Below are 15,095 nucleotides of genomic sequence, written 5' to 3' on the forward strand. Positions count from 1 at the left end.
GCTGAACTCGTCCATGAGGATCAGGTGCCAGCCAAGTGCAAGGCTGTGACCCAGACTTTCGGCAGGGTGGGAGAGCAAATATGATTATACAGGAAGTGAGATATCTGCTGTCAGAGTTTATTTCCTGGTAAGTGAGCTGGGACAAGAGTGGTCTCTAAAGGACTCTTTGTCACTGTCATTTGAATCTGTTCAGAATTCCCTATAGGCTCTGTTAATCTCGGGGCAAAATAAATTTATTTATTTATTTATTTATTTATAAGAAACTCCATTCATATGACACTTCTAACATTTAACTTGTTCTTTCTTTACCTTTAAAAGAAGCAAGTTTTAATATTACCTAAAATGCCTGAGATGCCAGATGGAGAGTAGCTAAAAAATTCACACCTAGCTCTAGGTGGTTGACTCGCCTCTTAGCCAAGCATTGGCCTACAAGAGTAGGAGTGATTGTTCCAATGACTGTGACCAACTGTTTGATTTCCACTGAATCCATGTGAGGAAATCTCTGTACCCAGATTCTTCATGTTGAGGTTTAGCATCTGAAGAAGATCCTTCTGAAGAAAATGGGAGGGCAGTTTCATACTGGAATGGATTAGAGGGGAACTGAAATCTGTATTTCGGCAGGTTCTTGACACAGAGAACTGCTCTGTTTGGACTAGTGTAGGCCTTTCTGGAAACAAAAGGATAAATGAGACGAAACTTTAGCACAACCATGTAGTTTCTTGTTGACACCTAAATTGCTCAAAATAGAATTGAAATCTCAGTTAGAAAGAGAGAGGGGTTTTCTAGACCGCTGCCCAAGCGTCGGACTTGCTTTGCCCTTACCTTCTTTTGGAATGGAGAATGAAAGAAACAGCCTTCTGATGTCACTCATGGACTCAGGAAGTTCACTGCATCACCGCCTCTCCAGAAAGGGCTGTGGAACAGATATCTTGCTGTGGACATGGAGTTTGTGAATTGACAAAGACTGGCACGCTTGCTTGGCGGTCTTAGATTTTTCTTCAATTCAGTTAGCGTGTATGAGTAGCTTTGATAATACTCTCTGGAGAAACCATCAACCACAGGGTAGATCATTAACTTATAATTGCTGCTGCTGTTCAAAAGAGAGAAAAACTAATGAAACTGGTATAAATATTACCCGGAAGAAGGACTTTGTCATACCAGGTCTCTGTATTTAATCCCTCCCTATTTAAAAAAAAAAAGAAAAGAAAAGCTACCCATAGAAGGCCTAGTAATGAAGTACATTCATTCTTTGACCGTAATACTAAACTTGCAGTGAGTGACATAATATGTTGTCACCCTAGGTATTTTCATCCCTTTAAATTGAGGGATTTTCTATTTAGAAATACGAAATTACCCATTATATATATATATATTTGCATATATACAAATTTATTTATTCATTTATTTATTTATTTCCCAGGGAACATACCAGGCACTTTCTCCCTAATGGGGCTTGAAAGTAGCTAGGGCAAAAAGGTAGGACATCACCTCCTTCGAGGAAACTCAAGGTGGTTTAGGGCTTCAGGATGCATGGGAGATTTTGTTTTCTCCTGTTTTTTTTGGCCAGGGTCACCAAGGGCTTGTTCTTTGTGGAGCAGCACCCAGAAAGACTATGTATCCCTCGGTTACATTTCTTATCCCTTCTTAACCCCAATTACTAAATTGATTTAATCAGCATGAAAGTTACGAGGAGCATTGATCCCTAGAATGTTGAACTGTGACCTACACAGTTTAAAGTTTAAGTAATAGTTACGTGGGTATTTCCAGAAACGATGGAACCTGATACAAATTTGGGGTGTGAGTTGAGAGGGGTCAGAAGGTTGGAAATGTGAAAGCAGAAAAAGTGCTGTAGTTGCCTCATTACATCACCAGACGTCATGATGCTGTTGGGTACCTACCCTGACCCCCAGGGTGAGACCTTGTGAAGAAAAATAGTTTCTGCCACCTGTCCTCATGCCCTCAAGGCAGAAAGCGCCACTGCCCTTTGCCCCGGTGATGAGCGGTGTCTCCAGGGATGGTTGAGCTTAGCTCTGACCTCAGTGGCCCCCTGGTAGACTTGCAGCAACAGGTAGAAGGACTGTGGCAAATGCTTTAGGGATAGTGAGGGCCAGACTTCGCCAGTGGAGCAAGCTGGGAGTAGTGCCAACTGTCCCTGAGAGGAGCTAGCCACCACTGCTGATGTGAGTGGAAAGTCTAGGTGGGGAGCCTTACCACTGGGCGTCCGGTACTGGTGGGTTCCACACGACCTGGAGGTATCTACAGTGGGATGTGGGGTTATCGTATCTGTGCTCTTTGTTAAAAAGCCCTTGACCTGAATGTGCTATTGTGTTTTTTGTCTCTGGTTTGCCAGGGCCTGGGAGGAGTTTCATGGCCTGGTGAACAGCAGCGGCCGCTGATCGGACGCTCCCCTCTGTCTCTCACACTCAGGGTAGGGCCTTGTCTATCTTCTCTGTAACCTTGTGACATACCTCTCGGCCATAGGCCCCCCTCTCTCCCAGGGCTTGCCCTCTCCCCATTTACTGCCAGTCTGGCTTCTGCCAACATGGAGCCTGCTCCGACCTCTCATCTTTGACTGACTGTCACAGTCTCACAGAAAAGTACTGAGTCCAAGACCCTGGAATCGTCCTCACTGGGTCACCTGTCTCCTGGTGAACCTCTGCTAAGATTGTTTAACTTACTATATATACCCTTTTTCTCATTTGGAAAAGTGAGGTTCCACTGTCTGAAATGTCTCCGATCTCTTCCAGTACCATTTCATGATTATAAATGTGCCACAGACCCTTTGTCTTTTGCCCAGACTTGGCCAGTTTTAAGCCATCTGGCAGTGTCCTGTGACTAGCAGGGCAGTTCCATAGGCTCCAGTATGGGTTAGGGGAGAGGAACACACAGAAAGACTATGTACCCCTATGTTTATGTTTAGACTATGTTTACTGGTGGTGTTTGTCAGTTGTGAGCAGTGATAGATCCCAAGGGTTTCACAAGGAGAGTTAGCTGAGGTAGATGCCGGTGTGCTATCGCTGGCCCGTCACATGCTTTCTGGCAGGGAGAGGCCCTGGGACATTGAAGGCGGTGTCAACTGACACATTCACTTTAAGAACATTTGTATTTCAATTAAGAGAGTGCCAAGTCCATGTCTGTCTCTTTAGCAGAGGGAACTGGATCAGTTTATTCTGAATGAGAGGACAGTATTTGCATGTGCCCGCCCTGAGAGCGTATTCCTGGACATGAACTGCCCCAGCATCCCTGTGAGAGAGAGGATTGCTAAAGTTGGACCAGAACATGCCAGCTGTAGTAGCTGCTTCAGAACTCCCCCTTCCCAGGAAGGACATGAGGCAGTTTCAAGAGAAGGAGACCTGCATGCCTCCGATGAGCAGGAAGAGAGGACAACACTGAGGGACAGAAGCAGGTGGCCTTGGGTCTGAGGACTTTGTGGAGCTGGGATCATCTGCAGTTTAGCCGTCCTGGCATGCCTGCACGTGTGGGTGATACCCCTCAGGTCTTTTTTAGTAGTTTAATTCCCTTATCATAAATTCAATTTTTAGATATTAGATTTTTTATAAGTGACATTTTATTTTAAAAACTTCTCTGTAAAATATAGTCAACAGAATTTTGAAGTGGCTCCTAGTTTATACACACCAGGAGGGGTGAAAAACATGCCTGTGCTGTAATGTTGGCTACACTGATTTGCAGGATAAAAAGTCAGATTTCCAGAGGCCTGGCACTATAATGGAATTGTTTAATAATGTTACCATGTTTGATTATTTCTAGGATTTCTTTTTTTTCTTGGTTTTTAATATCCCTAAAATCAGGTTGCTTACTGTGTATATGATAAAAAAAAATTTGACATAGTTTAATTGGCAGTATTTACTTAGAGTACCTAAAACTATGGGCTTTTAAAAAATCAATAGCATCTTATATTCCATGGAGGGGGGGAAGGCTTTAAAATGAAACTAGAATAGTCAGTATGGGAGAAAATTTAAAACTATTCCCTCCCCTTGCTAACGCTGAATCCCTTGGGAAAGATACCTCTGAATTGCCTCGGAATCACATGTTTCATATCATTGCTGTTTTGCAGTCTCTTTGTTCTTTCTGTTGCCCCTGTATCTTTTTTATCTGGCGGATGAAGAAAGCACTTCATGAACACCTCATAATTTAGGTGTTCTTTTTTTTTTTCTTTTTAAGTGGGTTCCACGCCCAAGGTGGGGCTTGAATTCACCACCCTGAGATCAAGTCAGATGCTTTACCGCCTGAGCCAGTTAGGTGCCCCCTAGGTGTTCTCCTTGAAGCATGGCCTTGGGTCTGAGAGGACTATTAGTGTCTAAATGAAAAAAATCACCTCACTTGGGGCGCCTGGGTGGCTCAGTGGGTTAAGCCTTTGCCTTCAGCTCAGGTCATGATCTCAGGGTCCTGGGATCGAGTCCCACATCGGGCTCTCTGCTAGGCAGGGAGCCTGCTTCCTCCTCCCTCTTTCTCTCTCTGCCTGCCTCTCTGCCTGCTTGTGATCTCTCTCTGTCAAATAAATAAAATCTTTAAAAAAAAAAAAAAAAAAAAAAAAATCACCTCACTTCATTGTCCTAAGGACCCGAAAAGGACTCCATATTTCATTCCTATCGCCTCACCCCTGGAAGAGGTGCTCTGAGGCTGTGTACCTCCAGCTCATAGCTCCTCATCCTCTCCACCTTTTCTTCTCCCCATTCCAAGTAGACCATGATCTGGGGAGAAATAAAAACTGCTATGTAATTCTTTTTTAAAGTAATTCTTCTTGAACCACAAATACTTCTCTTCAGTTTATCTGATATTTTATGCTATTACACATAACTGCTAATGTTCTAGAACTGTTTTTACTTGATCTGCATTACAAATCAGTATTGCACTTTTAACCATGGCTTCAATAGAAGTCCCGGTTAATTGCTGGGGGAGGATTTAGGGTTGCTTATATGTCTGGCCTGGCATGCGCAGAGCAGTGATCTGTGTTGTTGGGGAATGGAGCTGGCACTCAGTGGGAGATTAGAGATTGAAACTTGCCCAACTGAACCCAAGAAGGGTTTGCAGTCTTATTTAATATTTGCTGAGGAAGAGAGGAGGAAGCCAGAGCTGGCCTGGGGTGGACAGCTGACAGAGAATGTTCCTCTGAAGACCGTGTGCAGGCTGAATTGTAATGTACCCCCAGATGGCTGGATCCCAGGTTGCCCTTGAGGCCCAGAACCACTGAACTGCCCCTGCTGGGCACGAGCACAGCCACAGCTTCCTACAAGAACAGAGAGGCATTCCTCTGAGGAGCCAACCACCTTGCTTCTCTGTTGTGTACCCTCAGGAGCCAACCTCTGCCTCAGCTTATTCTTCCCAGAGCTGGAACTTGTCTTTTTCTCTAGAAGGATGAAAATGGTGATTATGTGGAGGCAGAGCAAATTGGAAACCTGTTTCAGAGTATTTGGGGAATAGATTTGCCCAGGATGCCTGGGAATGTGAAGTTGGAAGCCAGTTTGGTTAGGGCACTGATATTTCTGAGACCCCACTATCAGGACAAAGAATCATCAAGTAGAGAACGTCTTTCTGACTTCTCTAGCCTCGTGGGTCTTTTGGCTCATGTGCCCTGATGTGTAAAAATCCTTGGGAATAAATTAAGATAGAGTGGGAAAATTGATGTCTGAAAAGCCCCTTTAAATCAGTACACTTGGCACAGTCCCCATTGCTTATTTTACATAAATTCACAGGTGAGGATGTAAAAATGTTCTTATTTCCTTCTAAAAGATCTGTTGTATCATTTAAAACAACAACGACAACAACAGAAAACCCTTCCTGGTTGTCCATGCAGCATCACAACATTGCTAGGTGGCTAGAGAGGCTAACTTTTATAGGAGCTCACTCTGGATTTTCTAAATTATAGTTTGCTTTTAAAAGAACAGAAGCCCATGTTTTATAAAAAAAAAAAAAAAATTAAAAGTTGCCTGTGACCTCTGCCACTTCCTGTCTTCCTCCTTCCTTTCTCTGTCTCCTAATCTCTCTGGCACTACAGCCCTTGGGTGAGGGACGGAACCTCGGATTAGTTCCCAGCTGGTCTGAGGTGAACACGTTCTTCAGGCTAAATTTGGCAGCAAGCTGTTCTCAGCCCACTTTTTTTTTTAGAGGAGCTGGACCAGAGCCACCAGTTGCCACCAGCCTGTCATTGTCAGGAGGAGCCTGTCACCTGTTCTTGTTGCTCTTTGTTTTCTTTTATATCAAACTCTGGAGAAGCTCAGCTAGATTTTCCTGGCTCCTTACTCTTCTCCCCTTTTCCGCATTACAAATAAACTTTAGAGTGATTGTGCTTTCTTAGATTTTCTGACCCTGAAGAGATCTGTGACAATAGAAGTACTTAGAATAAATAGTAACTATCTGGATAGGAAAATACTACAGAGCTCTTCAGTTTACCTGCCACAGAGAGAATTTGTCTGTGGCCCAAGCCCAGCACAGTACAGGGACTCTTCCAAAAGATAACGGTGACCTGCTTACAGTGATGACTTGTCCGGAAAGTTCTTTCCTCTTCATCACTAAACAGATGAAAGGGCTGGGTCGAGACACTTGCCTGCCCTCTCTCTTACTCCAAGATAAATCATTCTCCCGCAGTCAGAAAATCCTGTGATGCTACCATCCCACACCCCGCCTTTCTATTTACTCATTTTATTTCTCCCTGCTGATTGACTTTTGTGATCCAGTTGCTCTACGGGGATAGATGTGGCATCAAAAGAGAAGAAAGGGAACAGAGCAAACCCTTCCTTCCTAATCACTTCTTTTGTTAGTAGAGCGCTTTTCTGACCCCAGGTCTCAGTGGTACATCATTCCCGAGGGGACTCAGAAGTCACATGCACACATCAGTTATGCCTCCTTTTCTGTTTTATAATCAGAACTTCCTTATTCATCCTTTGCTAACTACTTGTGGCTCCTCAGTGGGATCTGTCCTTTTGAAAGGGCTTTTTAAAAGATGATCATCCCATTAAGTTTTTCTTTGTGTGCGGTCTTTCCCTCCTTAGATGGAAATCATCAAAATGCTCAGTAGCTGTGGTTAAATGAGCTACATGGTCATATATGGCCGTTATAAAAACACTAGTGGGCTGTTGAGAAGTATCTGCACCAGCTCTGTTTTCCCCTCTCAGTGCACTCGTGCGCAGTCATTCTCCTTGTGTAGTGAGAGCTGTTCTCGCGCGCAGTCATTCTCCTTGTGTAGTGAGAGCTGTTCTTTACTGGCAGCATCTGTTACGCTAAGTGCAGGCTGCTCTTTGTCTGGGCTGAGCATGTTCTTTCATATGTATACACTGTACCAGTAGCCATATGCCCAATAAATCGTAGCAATTTTAAGATGGGTCCTTTAAAACTAAAGCTTCTAGAACATTCCACTAAAAATAAAGGGAAATAATGACTCAAAAATCAGATTAATGAGAAATTCTGTTCTGTTCTAGAATTTCAGATACTTTAAAGTCTGAAGCTCTGGGCTAGAGCAACAGATGAGGTGACCTTTAAAGCCCTTTCCCGCCCTAAGATGGTGGGATTCTGGTGGCATGTGAACTGCTGAGATGTTGGACTTCTATTGGGGAACAGGAAAGGTTTCTAGGGGGTGGCCAAGCCTGTCCACATCCAATGGAAAGCAGCTAAGAGAACATGACTTACCATGGGTTATGTATACACATGTGTCTCTTTTAAGAGTTATAGCTAAGTGTCTAAAGTCAAGGCTATGAGTATTTCACCTTGTGGAATATCCTTTTATAAGGAACTGTAAGTTTTGCACAGAGTTTTTTGGTTGCTAGGTAGGTTGATTTTTTGAATACATAATACAGTCACATCGTTTGATTATTTTTTTAAGTATGTGTGCATATGTGTTTGAGAGAAAAAAAGGGGTTTCCTCCCCACTCTGACTGCATCTGCTCAGTTTCTGCTGTAACCCCCCTCCCTCCACTGCCCCACGTAACCATTGTTGTTGGTTTCTTGTGTGGCCTTATAGACTTTATGTCCATACGAACAATAGGAACTGTGACCTTATTTCCCCAACCCCACTTACACAAAAGGTGGTGTACTATGTGCATACGCTATTCCATACCTGCTCAGTTTCTCTAGAGAGTTTCCCATATCAGTAGTGAGCTTCCTTGGCTTGTTTTTTTAAGCGGCACAAGTGTCTCAGTGAAGGAATGTGCCATAATATTCATATTTAACCAGTGCCCTTTTGCTAAGTATTTGGGTTGTTTCTAATCTTTGGCTGTTGAAAATAGTCAAGTTGAAGTGTGTGAAGGGACTTGGGAGGTGGTTAGCTATGTTAGCATTAGGTTAGTAAGGAAGGGAAGTTCTCGGGGTGTGTCATGAGGGCCCTAGAGCAGCCGAGTTCAGGTCTCCACCCCTTCCCCTGCCCCATGTGTGTGTTGTTGCCTATTGAAGATCTGTGTATTGAATGATTTGTTTTCTCCCATTTTTTTCTTTCAGGGACAATTCAAGCTTTCGAAATACAAAAATCACATTGTGAAAGTACACAAGCTGGCAATAATCCTTTTCTGTATGTGTGTGTTTGTCCAAAATGGATGGGAGGTCTCCAGCTGGTCCTTCCATCTGCTCACTGAAGGGACGTCCCTGAGCCGTGCGCTCCCCTTTTGCACTCATTCCTGGAGGACGGATTCCGCTAGACACCCTCCAGCATCGCTGACTTTATAAAGCGGAAAAACAGAAAACGTGACTTTGTAATAGACAAACTTTTTTTTAAATGGGGTTCTGTGGGGGGGGAGTTCAGCCTTTCGTTTTGCTGTGTGCTGTCCAGATGCCTGTCGGGCGTTCTTTTGTGCTCTCCTTTGCTGTACGAAGGGCATCGTGACCACGTGTACAAGCCAGAGCTGTCGACTGAGAGTTATCAGTATTATGAATGTCTGTGCATCCAGGAAAAGCTTTTTGTTGGAGAGTCCCGGAATAGCTATAAATGCTCTCTTCTAGCTCTGCCATTAAATTATTGGGACATTTTGTTTATTTCTCTCCCCTCTTCCCCCAAGCCCACCATTTTTTGAAAATGTGTTACTGATTTTGTATAGTCTCCTGCCTTATGCCCTCCAGTCCTCCCTCCTATGGGACTCTTTCTTCTTAGGCACTGCTGCACTTAGAATTTTAATCCAGTGAGCCACACTGGTTTCACTGAGGCGGCTCAGAAGGTATGCCTTGGTAAGTTAAACTGGAGCAGAATCCAGTGTGCTTAGGAGCTAGGTTATTATAATAGCGGTCCAAGTGCAGGATTTGGAGCTGAGGGCAGTGTCTGAAACCAGAGGAGCAGGGATGTGTGTCCCTCCTGTTTCTGGTGGGTTTTTGCATGACCCTCATTGAGGAAGGGAAGCAAAAGCTTGGTTGTCACCCAGTGTTAACACTTAATGTGGTAAATTCTATGATCCTGAAACTGGGGCATCTGACGAAAAGGTGATCATGATGGGTGGCTTTCTTTGCACGGCTGTGCCTGTCTGAGGAAACCTGCTTTCAGTCCTTACCACCTGGTAGATGCGCTAATGTGTGCTGTTCCACGATACCTGGAGAGAAACCTCTTGTGGGCCACGGCAAACATGCTTTAGAAATGAGTGGTCATGCATCAGAGAAGCCGGGTCACCTGACTCCAAAAGGACTGAAGTCAGAGAGGTCAAAAGAGCACCTAGGATTGAAATAAGTACGGAGTACGAGTCCTACAGCAACCTCCAAGGAGCACTGTCTTACTTGGCTCTTGTGAGCAGAGATTGCAGTACCTTAAATTAAGGCCTCTCCTAAAACCCTTCCTTGAAGGCCAGGCCTTTAGCCACCTGGTCTCAGAGAAATCCTATGAGAGTAACAGGCATTTCTTTATTGTATTTATATTACTCTCTTCCTACTTTCCAACTCCTGAACACCTTCTAATTACCACTTTCTTGGGATGCTTTTTCCCCGAAAGAACGGGAGTCCGGGAGCCAAAAGGAGGTACTTCCATTACAGGTGAAGTTAGATCAGAGAAGAAGATCTAGTAATGATTTAAACTCCAGGAGTATGAAGAATGAATTGTAGTGCCCAGGCAATTGTGAAGGGCTCAGGCAAATAGAGGAGCAACACTGGCTCAAATGGGGAGCAAAGGCTGCCTCCTGAGTATTTGTCTCGACCCTAGGAAGGGCTTCACTTTTGCCTACACTCAGATTTGCCATGAGAATTCCAAAGAGAGCAGACGTTTGGATTTGCCCTTCTTGGGGCATCTGCCTGACGATCGTGTGTGCGCGAGCGGGTGCGGATGTGTATAATGTGTTCGTGAGGGAGGGGTCCGTCAGGCTGAGTGCTTAGGTGTATGGTCCACATTCATATTTTTGCGCTTTCTTTGGTCTCATTCAGATTTTTTAATCTCTTGCGTTTTCTAGAGCTGCTCGTGTTTCCCTTCCTCCTTGTCATTGCACTATTTGAAAGTAATTTTTTTTTATCACCAATAGATGCTGACCCTGTGCTGGTTAGAACAAGAGTTATTTCTCTGAGGCAGTGTCTTACCCCGCAAGCTCTCCCAGATACTCCGCCCAGCAGCTATAAGTGGGAGGTTGAAGAGTCCATTTAGCCAAACCACCCATTTTCCAGAATAGCCTGGGAGGTCCTTCCATTTCTATTTGACTCCGTGGACCTCGGCTACACTGAGGTGTGGCATAGCACTGGTATTGGTGTCACCTCTTCTGGGGACAGAGGGATGACAGGCGCCCCTGGGCCAGCCTCAAATGTGTAGGATGCTGCCAGGAGGCTGGGAGTCAGTCACCTTTCACTTTGCGCAAGTGGGCTGTTTCCCCATGACCCCTCTGCTGGGTTTTCCATTTGAAATTGGCTGCTCCTCCTCTCCAGTGCTCTTCTCGTTTTGTTCTTCTAGTCATGTGTGTGAGGTTTTTTTCCTGTGACATTGGCAGTGGCAATAATTTCCCACCTCGAGAGAAGCTTGTGGTCCACGATGCTCCAAGAATGAACTTCCAAGAATTTGCCAGCAGAGGAGCAGAGGCTGTGACAAAGTGATTGAGTGTTGCACTTTCAGAGCAATTGTCTACTGCAGTAATAAATGGAAAATATCCGCAAGAACCCAGGCTGTGGACTCTTTACTACAGGGACGTGGGGCTCCTGGCAGTTGCGGCTGCCCCGTCTGCCTTCCACGCACAGGGCTTTTAAATCCTTTCCAGAACAAAACCTGTGGGATAGTCCAGACAATGTGGGGTCATTGACGTAAATGTGTTATAAAAATATTCTCAAATTGCTATTAATCATTGCCAAACTTCCATTTAAATGTTTTTGATATAAAGTTTTAATATCAAAATACTGTTTATTTCCATTCTCAACATGGGGTGAGGACTATTGGAATGGCAGGAAATCCGAAGGATCAGAATTTGAAGAAATCCCCAAGTGCCCGTGTGAAATACCAAGGGAGAGAGGAGACAACGCAAAGCCTGAGTTGGTGATCCAAAACAGTGCAGACCTGACCCTCCGTTTCAATAGACAGAAACTGTCTGTGTCTGTCAGTTATGATCCAAATAGAAGACATGACACATGAGAGTCATTTGAACGATAGTGTAGAATTTTTGAAACAATAAGGAGAAAGGCAAAAAGAAAGGAAGACTCAAGGAGACAGCATCTCCAGGATGAGCTGCCACAGGATGGAGGCTGCTCCCCCTGGTGTGGGGTCTCTGCAAGCATGATGGGCCTGATGGACTCGCTTCTAAGTGTGTTGGACACTGAGAGGCCTGGGATCGAGCTGCAGCTGCAGGAACACGCTTGCCGCCACTGTACAGGGAGTCCTGCTGCGGCAACAGGAAGGAGCGGGTCCCTTTTCCTCCTCCAGCACTGAGGCTTCCCTCCGGTGCATGCTGCTGAGAAATACCACAGGATACCAGCGAGCAGAGCAGAAATGACTGCAGAGGGCTGTGGCCAGCTTCACAAGAACAATGGAAAATGCTGGGTGTGAAGCTGAGAGACAAGGGCTTGTAGTGGGTACCGCCCTGCCCCTTAGCCACCCAGCATCCATACACAGCCTTTTATGTGTATTTGGACTTTAATGCTATCACAAAAGCTGCTCTGTTTCTCCCCAAGATGCAACTAATCATAAGATGGACTTAACTCTTTCTGAAACTGAGACTACGTAAAGCCCAGCAATTGCGTGGATCTCCAGGCCATGCTGATTCCTCCCATCCTGTCACAGTCTGATCTGAATAGAATATAGAGTCACAGAATGCTGCCTGAAGACTAAACGGTAAAGTTAGCTTCCAACAGAAATTGCATGAGCTACTGAGAAGGAAGTGTGTGTGTGTGTGTGTGTGTGTGTGTGTGTGTGTGTACACATGCGTGCGTGTGTGTCTGGAATTGGTATCTGTAATTGCTTTTTCCACTACCTGGTTGCCATTTCCTTTTCCCTCAGCCGGGATCTCAGCTGGGTTCTTTTTTGGCATGGTTGATCCAAACCTTCATTCTTAAAGGGTCTGAATTCATTGTCCTGCCTTTATTTTTTTAGTTTTCTGTTCATCGTTGGAATTTCTAAGAGGGACATAGAGGGTTTTCTGGGCTCCAGTCACAGTCCTCTCCACCCCCATCATGTAGCAGCACACACGTTTCCCCTCGGGAATATCCCCCAGCCAGTAGAATAACCCCCGACTAGCTTGTTGGTTCAGTGTCCTGGTGAGCCACAAATAGCCAGGTGAGCCTCCATGTGCAACCCAGTGGAGCTATTGCTGGGTTTCCTGGTGAGAACATTCCTCCTTGGAAAACGAAGACCTCTAAGCCCGCAGAGTCACTTTGAGCGCACTGGGGAGAGTGCACTTTGAGTGCACTGGGGAACCACTCCCACTTCTCTCCCTTGATTCCTGGACCCACGAATCCGAATCCGGGTACAGGAGAGCAGATTCATGTCTAGCATATATTGCAGCCTTTAAGGTAGAACTTGACCCTTTCAGGAGACTCTCTCCCCACAGCATCACCACCGAGTCTTCCACAGACCATTTTCGCTCTATCCGCCTGCTTCTGCATGGTGAGGGTTTGGTAAAACCTGTGAGTGACATGAGCACAAGTCCATGGCCGGACTTCATTGGCTGTGAAATGAGTTTTTTTAATTACAAGGACTATGTAGAATGCCATGCTGGTAGATAGGGCATTCTACCAGTCCATGGATGGCTGTGCTGGGAAGAGCATTATGGACCGGAACTGCAAATCCAAATCCAGAAGGTGCTTCTACTCACAGGGTTTGCCAGAGAGCAATGGAACTAATCCAGCCCTTTCTCTCTGCTTTGAGCTCTGTTCCCTGGCAGAGACCCTGGTAGTCTGGGTTTTGGTATTTCTCATCTTCCCTTGTCCCTGCCCCTGGGCCTTGGGATTGCTCTCCCTTGGCTACAGTCCTTTTTGGTGCCAGTTGAAAGTGTCAGGCCTTACATTTACCCCAGCCTAGTTCCACATGACCCTGACACTGAACTCCCCTCTGAGATCATTCTGACTCAAGCTTCAATGTCCTGGACAAATCATCCATCTCCAGCCCAACAGCACCTAAAAGTACAGTTCTCTGATGTGTCAGCTGCAAAAGAACAGAGTCCAACACTGTCTTCTGCTGTGCTTAGAATGTCTGTCCCACACTGGCCCCCTGCCTGCGACCCTGGGCAGTGTGGTGCATGTGCAGAGGTGAGTGGGAATCCCGAGGCGGTCCCCTCCCTGAGCTCACGGTCTGAAGCGGACAAGCTCCAGGACACAGCAAGGGAGATGCAAAGAGATGTGTGCAGAGGGTAGCGGGAGTGCTTGGGTGGGCTGTAGCACCCCAGGAAGGCCAGGGAGGAAGCAAGACCTCCTGGAGGATTGGGGGTTCAAATGTTACCAGTGGGGGCCCAGGCCAGTGGACAGGTAACCTTCACTCTTCCGGACTCTGCAAGTGCAGAGCTGGGTTCCGTGCCAGAGGGGCTCCTGTGGGTGAGGCTGTCAGTAAACAGTACCAGTTCACAAACAGTCCGTTGTACTAGGCACTGTGATCACTTCCTGCACACGCTTCACTTAGTGTACCCTGTGTGTAGGGTATTATAGTCCCCTTTTAACAGATGAAGAAACAGGTTAGCACCTTGCAGAAAGTCACGTGTCTTGTAAGGCTAGAGACGGGGGTCAGTTGAGCTCCGAGTTCCAAACCTCTTCATGCAGGGAAGCTGTGGCTCACCTAGTCTGTAGGCCGTTCCTCGGATTGATGGCAATGCTCGTGTCCAGACTGGACCTGGGCCATGTGGCTATGTAATGACACCTGCTGGACAGTCCCGGGGTGAGTGGCCCACCTGGCTGGCCCCAGAGAATCTAGAGCAAATGAGTAGGGTAGCTTCTGCTAAGGTTCCAGGGAGGGGCAAGAGGGCATTGTGGTATGTGGGCAGGGTGGTGTTTGATACCCTTTCCTTAATCCCATGTCCTCCTTCCCACACCGGGGAAGCCCCACCCCGGACCACACCATGCAGGTGGCATGACTATGACTATTTCTATGAAGTTCCTCTGCCCAAATCGTTCTTTCTGCACTTAGTCCACCGTCTCGTCAGACCCTTGATCTCCGCCTTGACCTCCACCTGTGTGGACAGGGGCTCAGAGCCTCCCTCCACCTACCATGCTCAGCCCCATCTGTGATCCACGAGCCCAGAAAGGCAGGTGGATTGACCGGTAGTCCCGCAGGCAGTAGATGTTCCTCATCACGGACTAGAGGATGGCTAACTTTGATGCCCCAAGAGCTAGAAGCCCATCTCAGCCTTGGCCTCATTCTGCCCTCCCCAGACCCCACTCACTCACCTCTCAGGATGGTTCCTAGGTGGTGGGAGTCCCTCAAAGGCTGAGCACAGCTGTGACTCTGCTGGCCTGGCACTGCGGGCATGGGGCTCCTTACAGGCCTCCCTGGGGGCTGGCCCCCCACCCCCATGCTCTGTTTTCTCAGTTCTGTTCTCCCTACTGGAAGTGTCCACTGCGCCCAGCTTCTGCCACGCTGCCTGTGGTCCTGGGCCACTCACTAATGTCGCTAATTTGGCCACATATATGCCTTACTCACTCCCCACATGACCCCATGCACACATTCTGTCTCTTGATGGTTCCCACTTGGCCCCTTCGACCCCTCCCTGTGACAGAGTAGC

At 46.4% G+C, this 15,095-nt stretch overlaps 1 protein-coding gene across 2 annotated transcripts in view; it reads left to right on the top strand.

Annotated features, from left to right (window-relative positions):
• EIF4E2 (eukaryotic translation initiation factor 4E family member 2) overlaps positions 1 to 11,062 on the top strand; it is a 29,877-nt gene extending 18,815 nt beyond the window's left edge. The window contains exons 7-8 of one of the 2 annotated variants that reach the window (XM_047721364.1): positions 2,351 to 2,428; positions 8,449 to 11,062. In XM_047721364.1, the coding sequence (XP_047577320.1) occupies positions 2,351 to 2,396 (46 nt within the window). In that variant the 3' untranslated portion in view covers positions 2,397 to 2,428; positions 8,449 to 11,062. The remainder of the gene's footprint in view (positions 1 to 2,350; positions 2,429 to 8,448) is intronic. The other variant, XM_047721365.1, reaches the window with a different exon arrangement.
• The last annotated feature ends 4,033 nt before the right edge of the window (positions 11,063 to 15,095 follow it).

This window comes from Lutra lutra, chromosome 3 (assembly GCF_902655055.1).
Source record: "Lutra lutra chromosome 3, mLutLut1.2, whole genome shotgun sequence".
NCBI lineage: Eukaryota > Metazoa > Chordata > Mammalia > Carnivora > Mustelidae > Lutra > Lutra lutra.